The 12,127-nt window shown below is 40.7% G+C and overlaps 2 protein-coding genes across 3 annotated transcripts in view; one reads left to right on the top strand and one right to left on the bottom strand.

The window, feature by feature from the left end:
- Positions 1-12,127, top strand: part of CMSS1 (cms1 ribosomal small subunit homolog) — a 374,148-nt gene that overhangs the window by 11,038 nt on the left and 350,983 nt on the right. The gene's annotated exons all lie outside the window — the stretch shown is intronic.
- FILIP1L (filamin A interacting protein 1 like) overlaps positions 4,014-12,127 on the bottom strand; it is a 294,870-nt gene continuing 286,756 nt past the window's right edge. Inside the window, exon 6 of the mRNA XM_023212020.2 lies at positions 4,014-4,131. Within this exon, the coding sequence (XP_023067788.1) occupies positions 4,105-4,131 (27 nt within the window). The 3' untranslated portion in view covers positions 4,014-4,104. The remainder of the gene's footprint in view (positions 4,132-12,127) is intronic.

Genomic DNA, 12,127 nt, shown 5'->3' with positions numbered 1-12,127 from the left:
CCCATCATCCCTCTCAATGCACCCATCATCCCTCTCAATGCTGCCCAGGCCTCTAGCTCCTCCTCCTCCTTGAAATTGCAGGGGTCTGGGGGTGTTTGTACAGTGGCATTAGTGCAATGAGGCGGACTTAGTTAGATAAGTATGGGGAATGGCAGTTCCTTTGCTCTTGCTCTGCTGGCTCCAACCCAGGACACCTGGCTAAAGCAGTCCTTAACCATGAGGATTTCTTCCGGGGTCATGCTTCCAGTTTTTAGTGAAGGATCACAAAAAATATTTAGTGTTATTCCATTGGTTTTTTTCTCCCCCTCGATTGAAGCTTTTAGAAATGTTTTTTGAACGGCCTTTTGTATACAACATGCCTTGTCTTAAAATGTCCTGTATTACTCTGTCCACACTGAATTACAGGCTCACCTTTCTCTCAATTCAATGAGAGAGTTTTCAGTGTGATGAAAAGAATTACTTTAGCTTTCTGCCAGGGGACTGTGTCTGACCTTATAGAATTCAACATTTTGTCTCAATAGTTGGGCATGTTCATAGCTTATCGGAACTGGAAGGGACCTGAGGAATTATTTCACTTTCCTGTTTTACATATGGAAACTCAAGGCTTAGATTGATGAATGCAAAGCTCGGTGTCACATGAATGAAAATCTAGGATTGGAATTTGAGTCTCCTAACCCCAAGCTTTTGTTGAATCAACTGATTTTCTATAGTGTTTATTCAGGGAAGAGATATGAATAAACAGTGTCCTATGAAATGATAAATTGTGTATTTTTTCGAGCACCTGGAACATTGATTCATATCTCCCTAAAAGATCTCAATGTTACTGACCTTCGATTCAGATATGCCCTTATTGCTATTGAAAGCAACAATACCAATCTAAAATTTTTGTTAGTTTTACAAGCCTAGCAATATGATTCTGAGGGCTGGTTTATACAGAAGGGGAAACATACTGGAAAAATGGGATAGGAGACTAAGTGTCAGTAAGGTATGCTCACTACACCGGTGATTGTCAGGTATTCTACACAAAGGACATATTCGGCTGTTACTCACTTTTGTTATGCTTTTCCTCCTTGTGACTAAGAATTATCACTTTGCTTTTTCCCTCCTGGTCATAAAGAAATCATAGTTTTAGACCTTAAAGTGTGATTTTAATTGTCCTGTCATCTTGATGGAAATAATCTGATTTTCTTGACTCAGATTAGGAATTTTTGCTCTCACCTTTTCTTAGCAAAATATGATTAATTAGCAAAGTTTATAGAATGAATAATTACTTCTGTGTTCATCAGAAAACTCTTGAACTGTTCTAGTGAATTTAGTCCTATATCAGGGTGACTGTAGATAGTCCATTTTTGGGTTAGATATATGTAGGATGAGGAAATGGGTAGATTTGGGTTTAGGCCTGTGAGCATGTGTATGTGCATATACACATATAGAAGTAAAATAATTGTAGATGTGCTGCTTTTTTTGGGATGATCTTCATCAGGTCCACCAAGCTGCTTCACCGTTTCCTGGAGAGATGGTCCTTTGACCTTTCATAGTGGTAATTTTAGCTTTCCACATATTTCTGTAGATGAATCTATCCAGGCAGTGCATTGGTGTGAGTTACCTTCTCCCTCCCATGTGGAGAAAAGTGTTGGAGGTGACAGTTCTTACGATGTGTAGCTTCTCACAGCCATTTTTGTAAATAGGCTTATCCATAGGCACTGTGGGGGCTTTAGTGGAAATCTTGGTGATGCCTGTAGGTTTTGGTTTAGGGATCCGTGTTGGGATTCTCTGCTTGCATACCTCCTTGATCTTGAATTAAACAAGAGAACAAAAGGTAATTAATGGTACAGTTGGTGGAGAAGCAGACATTGTTTAGGACATGGAGTCAGTTTGGAGGATTTGGCTTTAAAAGTACCAGTTTCTGGGGATATATCAGATTAAAGATTGTCAGGTTGAAGAAAAAAATGTCAGGAAGTAATCTGGTGTGTGTTGAATGTGTGCTGTGTACATGGTTCTTGATAGAGATAGTGGTAGATGCGGAGATTAATAGATATTTGGCAATCACAGTGTAGTGAGACATAAACAAGAGTAGTGTCCCAAATTAATCTCAGCAAAGAGCCATGAGATTGCCAGAGAAAGGTTAATTTCAAATGAGACTGTCTTTACGAGTACTTCATGAAGAATATAGCATTTGACTTGGGCCTTTAGACTGTTAGAAGTTTTCACAGTATGAGTTTGGTGGGATGGGCAGCTCCAATGATGATTAGGGGAACAGCTTGGTAGTATGTATCAAGAAACTTCTGAATCTTGTCTAGGTTGTAAGAGAGGCAGGCAAGGATATTTGATTTTAGCATTGTTTATAATGATGAAAAATGGACAGCTAAATGGATAGTATGTGTTAAATGAATTATAGTATAATTATAACAATATGCTATGTTAATGAGGCCAAAGCATCAGGAGAATGTTTACTTAGAAATGTTAAAAATAGAATTTAAAACTGTGTACATGCTTTAATTATTTACACACGAAAAGAAAATACCAAAAGAAAATGCACCCATGCTATTGGTGGTTAACCCTGATTAGTGGACTTTTTATTTTTCTTACATTTTCTGTGTCCTCCACATATTTTATAGTAAATATGCTATGAGAAAAAGCAACACTAAATTGTTTTAAGAGATAAGAAAGGAAGGAAACAACTCAGAGATCAGGACATTTCTGTGAACAACCGTATTATCCAAGCCATGAGCAGTAGAAGGTGCAGTTGAAGTCAGTGACGGGGTAATCAAGTCTGCTAATATTGTGACTATAGCATTAATAATAGCCTTCCCAAGATAGGTTTCTGTGATGTCCTATAAGTTTATCAAGATTTAGATTGGTTCTCCAATTTAGTGTACAAAAATGTATGTTGGGATCCTTTTTAAATTGTAGATTTCTGAATCTTACCCTATACATTGTAATTCACTGGTTTGTGGATATGTCCAGGAATGCACGTTTTTAGTAAACTCTCAGAGTGATTTCTTTGACTCAGGTGGTCGACCTACCACACTTGGAAAAGTGCTGCCATAATTGAACTTCCTTCAAATGTAAGCTTTATGTTTTCTTCACCTGGAACTCTGGCCTACCTGGGTATGCATAGTTCAGTACTGTGAAAGGCCAGGACAGATTGGTATGACACACAGTATTGGTGGATCTCGGTTTTTTTGAGCAACACTGATATGTGTTGGTGAAGAAAATGTGTCTTGGAATGGCGGTCACTGATAACTTTCAGGCCCAGCCTAACTGAAAGTTATTGGGCTACTACTTGTTTCCACACCGTTGATGTGCAAGCTTTTGTTTTTTAGGTAACTCTTAATTTCATTACATAGTTTTTACCTCTAGATGGCAGCAAAGGGTTATTTATCAGAACAACCCCAATTGTCATTACCAAATCTTAAAAAAAAAAAAAAAAAAAAAATGAGCCTAGGGCAGTGGCTCTCGCCTGTAATCCCAACACTTTGCAAGGCCGAGGCAGGCGAATCACTTGAGGTTGGTTGTTTAAGACCAGCCTGGGCAACATGGTGAAACCCTGTCTCTACTGAAAATACAAAACAGCCGGGCGTCATGGTGCGCTCCTGTAATCCCAGCTACTTGGGAGGCTGAGGCAGGAGAATCACTTGAACCCGCGAGATGGAGGTTGCAGTGAGCCGAGATCACGGCATTGCACTCCAGCCTGGGCCACAGAGCCAGACTCTGTCTCAAAAAAAAAAAAAAAAAAAAAAATTTTTTTTTTTTTCTTGGACATGTTTCAGTAAATAAGGTATGGAGCATTAAAATATATTATCTCTTGGATCATTTTTATACAGCATTATGTCAAATAGCTCCAAGAAAGTTTTGTCCAAATTTGGAATGCATATTGCAAGAGAACTCCATGCATCTAGCTCTTTTAAAAAGACCACACAGTGAATGTTCTACTCAGAGTTGGAGGCTCCTGGGTTTCATCAGAAAGCAGATGTCCTGGAGGAGATTAAGCAAGTTGGAAAGCTCATTCATAGAAGAAAACGATTTTTTAAAAAACGCTTAACCCAGTTCAACATGAAGACTGGGATTTGGAATGGATTAAAAGTCTAAAGGATGTTGAGTTCAATGAGGCAGAAGAAGTGGTTCCACCTAGGGAGCAGTAGAAAGAAGAGGAGTATATTTGTGGAATATATTACGTTCCAAAGGTGCTGTTTTGTTTTATCCATAGATTCTCAAAAGAAAACTAGCAATCGGCCGGGTGCAGTGGCTCACGCCTGTAATCCCAGCACTTTGGGAGGCCGAGGCGGGCGGATCACGAGCTCAGGAGATGGAGACCATCCTGGCTAACACGGTGAAACCCCGCCTCTACTAAAAATGCAAAAAATTAGCCGGGCGTGGTGGCGGACGCCTGTAGACCCAGCTACTTGGGAGGCTGAGGCAGGAGAATAGTGGGAACCCGGCAGGTGGAGCTTGCAGTGAGCCGAGATCACGCCACTGCGCTCCAGCCTGGGTAACAGAGCAGGATTCCATATGAAAAAAGACAAGAAAAAAAAGAAAAGAAAAGAGGAAGGGAGAAAGGGAAGAAAGAAAAAGACTTAGCAATCTAGAAGACTCCCTGTTTATAGAGAGTCATTAGAAGGCATTGAGTCATAATGATCAAAAGAAGTATGGAAAGGTGAAGTGTTTTCAGTTGTATTCAAAGTCTCAGTTCGATAGCCCAATTTCTACATGACTCTTTTGTTCTTTCACATTATCATGGAGCGCAAATGTACCAGAACAAAATCAGTGTTTATGGAGAAACTATCAGATCTCAGACAGCTGGAGTCAGGATGTTTCGTTTTCTGTAAATGAAATTAATTTTGTAAGTGCTTTGAACTTTTTGAGCTGTATTGGCAACATGTTGTGTAGAAAGCAGTGTTTTCTCAGGAGTGGTCCTGACTCCAGGGACTGCATCACGCTTTAGCTCTAGAGGTTGAGAAGTTGAAGACTCCCAGAGACCTCTGGTCATTTTGATATGTGGTAATTGAGGTGGCGTGGGACGGTGGTTGGATTCAGGGCTGCTTACTCCCTCGGGGACTCAGCTGTGGAATGCTTGGCCAAGGCCATGTGTTATCAGAATTGACAGTGTTTTTGTAGTTTTGTTTTTATCTTAGTGTTTAATCGGAAAGTATATAAGTAATGATGATGGATATGGTGATGAAAAGGAGGAAGTGCTAAACTGAAGAAAAATATATTTGAAATATGATTGCCTTCTTTTCTTTTGTCTTTTATATTATTTGACAAATCACTGCTAATTTATGGGGAGTGGTGGAATGGAAATAAGAGATAATCTGGCAGCTAGCCCAGAATTTCATAATGATGCTTTGGCTTTTTTCTCTTGATTTTCTCAGAGCTCCCCCATTAAACAATGAAACTTATCAGTACAAGTTTTACACTTTATACAGGAAAGAGTCTTTCAAAGGGAAGCCCTTTGATTTGATTAGCTCATTCTCATTAACCTCTTATGAGAGATCATTTGGTTTTAAATAGTGTTCTGCTGCTATGTTTATATTAAAGAGTTGTCCAGTATCTGATGCAAAGGTTAGAGTAAATAGGTGCCTTTATTCTATAATGTATCATGGTTTGTGGTTGTACCTAGTCACCTCCCGATCTCTCTTTCTGTGGAAATTATTCAGTTGGCAGTGGGGGCAATCCAAGAATAAACATTGAAATAAAGTTTTCAAAATCCCTTCAAACCCAGTTGCCCCCACTTTGTGTCAGACCAAACATCAGATGTAGCAATACTTTGTTCAAATAAAATATACTAACCTGGGCCGGGCGCGGTGGCTCAAGCCTGTAATCCCAGCACTTTGGGAGGCCGAGACGGGCGGATCACGAGGTCAGGAGATCGAGACCATCCTGGCTAACACGGTGAAACCCCGTCTCTACTAAAAATACAAAAAACTAGCTGGGCGAGGTGGCGGGCGCCTGTAGTCTCAGCTACTCGGGAGGCTGAGGCAGGAGAATGGCGTAAACCCGGGAGACGGAGCTTGCAGTGAGCTGAGATCCGGCCACTGCACTCCAGTCCGGGCGACAGAGCAAGACTCTGCCTCAGAAAAACTAAAAAAAAAAAAATATATATATATATATATATACTAACCTTTAATACTTGTCTTCCTCATTTGTCCTCTTTTTATCCATCTGTGAACTTTTTTCCTTTTACCTCAGCTTTTCTTTTTTTGTATCCTGTCCTCCCTCCCCTCTCCTATTTCTTCCTCATTTCTTCATTTGCACCCATTTAATTGTTTTAGTCATTCACAGGCTTACATCTTATAACAGCCTTTGGGTAGTATCTACAGCACAAGCAGTGGAGCCAGTCTTGGGTCTTCATTCTAGTTTTGGCACTAACTTGCTGTGTCTCTTTGAGCAAACACTTTACCCATGTAAACCTCAGTTTCCTCATTTGTAATCTTCATCTGGGGATTAAAATACCTACTTGTAAGTTTTCTTTGGGGAGTAGAGACATCGTGTAGTAAAGTCCCTGGCCCATCTAAAGTTTCGGGTAAGTGTTAGTCGTTCCTGTTGTGATCATCATTGTCATCATCTTTGTCTTTTTCCTTATATCACTTCTTAAGATGCCTATTTCTTGGTCATAATCCTAACTTCTTTGATGGTTTTTACCTTTCTTGTTTTCCTGCTTTATCTCTTAACTATCCTCTCTCCAATTATTTATGGGCAATATGTTACTAAGGGTAGGAATTAAGGCAGCTGAATAAGCAGTACTGATTGCTGGGCTGTACTTCTAACCACCTTTGACCGGGAAATGGCTCCCTCACATGTCTTTTACTCTCCTTACGCTACTTTGTCTGGTCCTTGTGAATCTTTCTTTTTTAGAGTTCACCTAGAGACATTATCTGTTCTTTCCTGTTTTCATGTCTTTTGTTTGAAAAATGCAGTAGTTCTATTAGATCACCTATAAAGTCCTTTGGCCTTGACATTCTGTGATTCTGTGCAGGCCAGCTATGGCTACCAGTTGCCTTATTAGCCATATGAGCCTTTGTTGAGCACCTACTATGAGCACTATTTAAGTCCTGGATAGTATAGGACTGTGGTTCTTAATTTTATATGCCCAGAGAGCCTGTTAGGATGCAGAATCCCTGCAGTGGGAATTAATAGGTCTGGGAATGTGAAACTCTGCAAAGTCATATGTGTTTCTGATGAAGGTTGTCAATGACTGCATTTTAAGAAACACTGATATAAGGAGTTAAAAAATAAATGATAACTAATTCTTGCTTTTGAGATGATAGTGTAAGAGGGGTAACAAATAATTAGGAGGCAGAATGATGTGCAATAATAAAATTACAGACAGCAGTTTTGGAAACTCAGTGGAAAACTAAAAAGTAAGGAAGATTTTCCAGAGGAAGTGACACATGAGGGATGAGTAGGGTTTTAGTATGAGGATCAAAGGAAGAAGAGTATTTCAGCCCTACAACCAGCATGATCAAAGGTAAGAAAGCCCAGTAGTATGTGGGAGGATAGTTAGTATGGTGTCCTGGTGAAGATGTGGGGATATGTCTAGAGTTTCAAAGGGAGATGAAGCGAAAGATGAAGGCCATGGTAGAAGGTTTGGACTTTGAGCGTTAAGCAATTTTAAGTACTGTTTTCTGGGAGGCTGGAGAATTGCCAGGATCAGAATGGTATTTAAGGCTGGATTATAGAGGTGAGGATTTAAATGTAGTAGATTAACTATCTTATAGTACCATCTGTCCTGAAGTCTGAACTTGGGGAGCAGTAGTACAAATAAGCGGGGAGGACAGAGAAACAAAGAATATGACAGAGAGGAGGATAAGCAAAGAAGTGGGGAATAGTTCCCAGATGTTGAACCTAAGCAATGGGGAAGGTGATGGACCATCATTAGAGGTGAGACAAAAAACAGTTCAAGAAAGATAGTAGATTGGGTTATGGGCACCTGCTAAGTTTGAAGTGTATAGTTGGGCCTTCTGTGTGGAACTGTTTGGTAGAGTTGAAATATTGAAGATGTTACTTTGAGGATCATCATAGAGAAATTGTTGATACTATTCAAGTGTCTGAGACAGCCAGAGAGAAAAATATAATTCCCACTCAACTGCCGCTCTTTTCTTCTCCCACCATAGGTACTTGTACATCCCTTTCCCAGAGCCTGAGATGAATTTTGTGGGATCCTCCCGTGTGCCCACATCCTCTGTACAAGGCCACTTTATCTTACTGATAAGAATGTAACTAGTTCTGAGAACAGCCACCTAAGGAGGCATTTCTTCCCATTACTTGAACAGTGCATGGTGATTGAACCATTATCCAGGGACTGATTGGCTTGCTAGGGGAAAGGAAATCCTGCGCCCCTCTTCCAGTAACCTAGCTGACCCCTCGGCCATTGTGTCTGAACCAAGCAGACAGATTACCTAAACTTGTACTCTCAGAAGGGTTTGCCACTTCGTGGCACAGAGCCATGCAGTAAGGACAGGATAGCCTCCCCAAAGCATATTTACTTCCTCATTGGCAGTCTGAGAAAAACCTGGAATAGGACCATATTTGATAGGTTTGGCCTAAAAAAATAGTAATCGTCCGTTGTTCTCCCTAGTCTTCTCATTGTCCTTAGACGCTATAATCAGCAGCCTCAGAAGCATTTATATTTTTCAGTTTCTGTAATTAATACATACTCTTATAATCAGAAAAGTTCATATGAAATAAATGGGCTGCTTATGTAAATTACTATGAGAGCTGTTCTTCTCAGGATGATCCCTACTCACTAATTCCCTCCCTGTTGTCCTAAAGGAGTAACTGTCTGTCTCTTGTGTTATGGAACTTTTGAGGACCTCTTGCAGTTTTTAGTTAGCTCCTGTTTACATAAAACAGTGGTTTTCTAAGGCTTAAAAAGTGACTCATCTCAGGCATAGTGAATTCAGGCAGGAACACCATGAAAAGGCATAAGAATAGAAAAAGAACAGCTTTTTCTTGTTAAAGAGAAGAGAAGGCCGGGCGTGGTGGCTCAAGCCTGTAATCCCAGCACTTTGGGAGGCCGAGACGGGCGGATCACGAGGTCAGGAGATCGAGACCATCCTGGCTAACACGGTGAAACCCCGTCTCTACTAAAAATACAAAAAAAACTAGCTGGGCGAGGTGGCGGGCGCCTGTAGTCTCAGCTACTCGGGAGGCTGAGGCAGGAGAATGGCGTAAACCCAGGAGGCGGAGCTTGCAGTGAGCTGAGATCCAGCCACTGCACTCCAGTCCGGGTGACAGAGCAAGACTCCGCCTCAAAAAATAAATAAATAAAAAATAAAAAAAAATAAAGAGAAGAGAAAAAAAAAAAAAAAAACAGCCAAACCACTAATTGTAAAGGATAGTAATGCATTTTTAAGGAATTACTTTGAGTTGTTTGAAGAGTGTCTGTGTTGATGCAGATTCTTGTATTGTGAGGGGAGACATAGGAGCCAACTTGACAACTTTCCTTTGCCATGGCAGTTTTTACTTGGGATGCTTCCTTGGTTTGTAGTTTTGTACTCCTGAATTTGGAGACTGACAAGGTTGAACCCTAACACTTCTCTTTCTGACCTGGGAAGATACATAGTGATTATTTCTAAAAAATGATTCTGGGAGTGCCAGTCTTTCCTTATTAAGTTACAGTGTTCCTTGAGAGACAGAAATCCAGATTTAGAGTGTACCATCTGGGAAAATTTTCTGTTTCTGTAAAGGCAGAATCACACCAAATGTGGCCTAAGTTGGTGGTGCTTGTCTTTATAGTGGCTGGACCTTGACCCCTTGATTGCCTTTTCTGAAAGTCTTGGGTCATTATCAGGATTGTCAAGGCAGCCACCTGCTTATAAGCTTAGGTGTGCAATGGTTGTGATGCTCCTTCCATGAATCATTTTCACTCACTTCTAATGCTTTTCTCTCCCATCATCTCTGAGGCTGATCAGGTACCTCCTGCTCTGCACATATTGATTGCCTGTCCAAGCTCATTCTTCATGCTTGGCATTTGTGCCCTTTGCTTACAGAATCTTGCCTTAGGACAGAGTGGACACTGCACCTTTTGTGTTCTGAGAACAGTCTCCTAGTGAAAACATGAGCTTCTCTTTGGACTTGCTTTCTCGCATCTCCTATCCCAAGTGCCATCACCAGGTCAGTCTTCCCCATGCCTGCCCATTTGTGTGGGGCTTGGCTTCTCACATTCATTATCTCTTGTCACCCTAACAGTGGCTTCAGGGAGGCACGTGGAGTTGGAAGGAGAGGCAAATCACTATTGGCTATGGTGATCGTGGAAGGTTTCAGAAGAGGCGAGCACTGATACAGACCTTTCAGTGTGGGTCTTATTTCACTTGACAAGAGATGAAAATTGTGTCCATGTAGAGAAGTGGGGAGGAGAAAGGGGAAAGCCCTGCATATGTTTAGGGACATTGTGAGTGTTCTGGCTGAAGTGGCAGATTTGTGAGGTGGAGCACAAGGAGGCAACATTAGACAACCTGTCTATCACCACAGAGAGTGGAAAGGATCAAATTCAACTTATAATGAATTTAAAACCCCTTGCAACTCAGTGTGTTGCCATGGAAAGAGGATGGGGCAACAGAATCAGACCTGTTTTCACTCCTTAGTTTTGTGATATACTAACAGAATGACCTGGAACAACTTTCCTTATGTGTCAGAGTTTTAATCTACTTATCTCTAAAGTTGTCATAATACCCACTTTCTGAGGTTGTTGTAAAATAAAATAATGTTGTATAATGGATTTGTTTTTTGCCCTCTCTTTTTTAATGTTACCTCACTATGCAGAAGCCTTCTGTGAAGACAGAGACTCCCTAGTGCTGTATTCATGGTTCTTCACAATCTAACAGATCTGTGCCCTTTAAGCCTTACCCTGCCCCAACCATCTCAACTTCATCCATATTGCACTGCTCACTGTTCCTTGAATGTTGATTATCTGCCCTCCTGCCTGCCCCCATACCTCTACCTTGTGGGCACCTCTTTGGAGCACCTTTCTTTCTTCTCTGTATCCTAGTCCTCCCCATCCTCCATCCCCTGCTCAATCCTCATCTGTTTCTGAAGCCTGATCCCCAAATCCCACCTGAGAGTAACCTGCTCTTCCTCTAAATTCCTGTAGTACTTACTGTCTATACAGTTCCTTCTCTGTGTTGAGCTCTTAGTTACCTTTTAAGCTACCCCTTAACTCCTGCCTTTTATTCCAAACTTGAATGTCTGCATAGCTGCCTAGCACAACAACGAGCAGTATTGCGTGCTTCATAAATGTTTGTTGGTTCATTCTTGTAGGTGAATGGTTGAGGAATGAAGGAAGCCTGTATCCTAATAGAAGACGTTCATGCCTGTGGTGGTTATAAGCTAATAATACAGAGGGAATTACGGCTTCTCAGAGAGGACCTTTTAGAAAGGTCTAAACAGTAGAGAGTTATCTCTTCAGTTCTTGGGATTCGTGCTGAAAACCAATTCCCTTCTCCCCCAACTCCATTTAAAGCCAGGGTGATTGAGTTCTAGACTCTTATTTCTCCCAAGGGCACATGAGAAATGGAAAGCTCTAGTTGAATTGAAAATTCTAGTTTAGAATTCGGGTATCTTTGAAAGAGACAGAAGTACAAAATACTGTAATAATACAAATATAAATGTTCAAGTATGAACATGCTCTTGGGCCAGTCTGTCAAGTAAGTGGAAATAATTATGCAACAAAACTCTTCAGTATATAGGTTTTTAAAGTTGCTTTGAGGCTTATGTTTAGTCAGATTCAAGGTTCTCATCTCTAGACACCAGACATGAGTTTTCATATGAGTTGTCAAATTTTTCCCACAGTAAGTTATGTAAGAGTGGAACTGGCTTATAGAGTCACTTGGTCCCTCTCTTTAATGTGGTGATTTTTAACCAGAGGGCAATTTTGCCCTCCAGGGAACATTTAGCCGTGTCTGGAGACATTATTATCACAGTTGGGGATGCTACATGGTGTGTAAGTAGAAGCCAGATGTTCCTAAACATCATGCATAAACACCTCCTGCTTCCCCACAACAAAGAGTTCCTGGGCTGAAACCATTAATAGTCCTGAAGTTGAAAAAATACTATACTCTAATGGGGAGAAAAAGCTGATATGATTAGGGGTAAAAAATTAATTTGTAGAATCTCTTTTTTTTTTTTT

This window comes from Piliocolobus tephrosceles, chromosome 2 (genome assembly GCF_002776525.5).
Source record: "Piliocolobus tephrosceles isolate RC106 chromosome 2, ASM277652v3, whole genome shotgun sequence".
Classification (NCBI taxonomy): domain Eukaryota; kingdom Metazoa; phylum Chordata; class Mammalia; order Primates; family Cercopithecidae; genus Piliocolobus; species Piliocolobus tephrosceles.
Note: the sequence above shows the minus strand (reverse complement) of the source record. Positions and strands in the feature narration are given on the sequence as shown.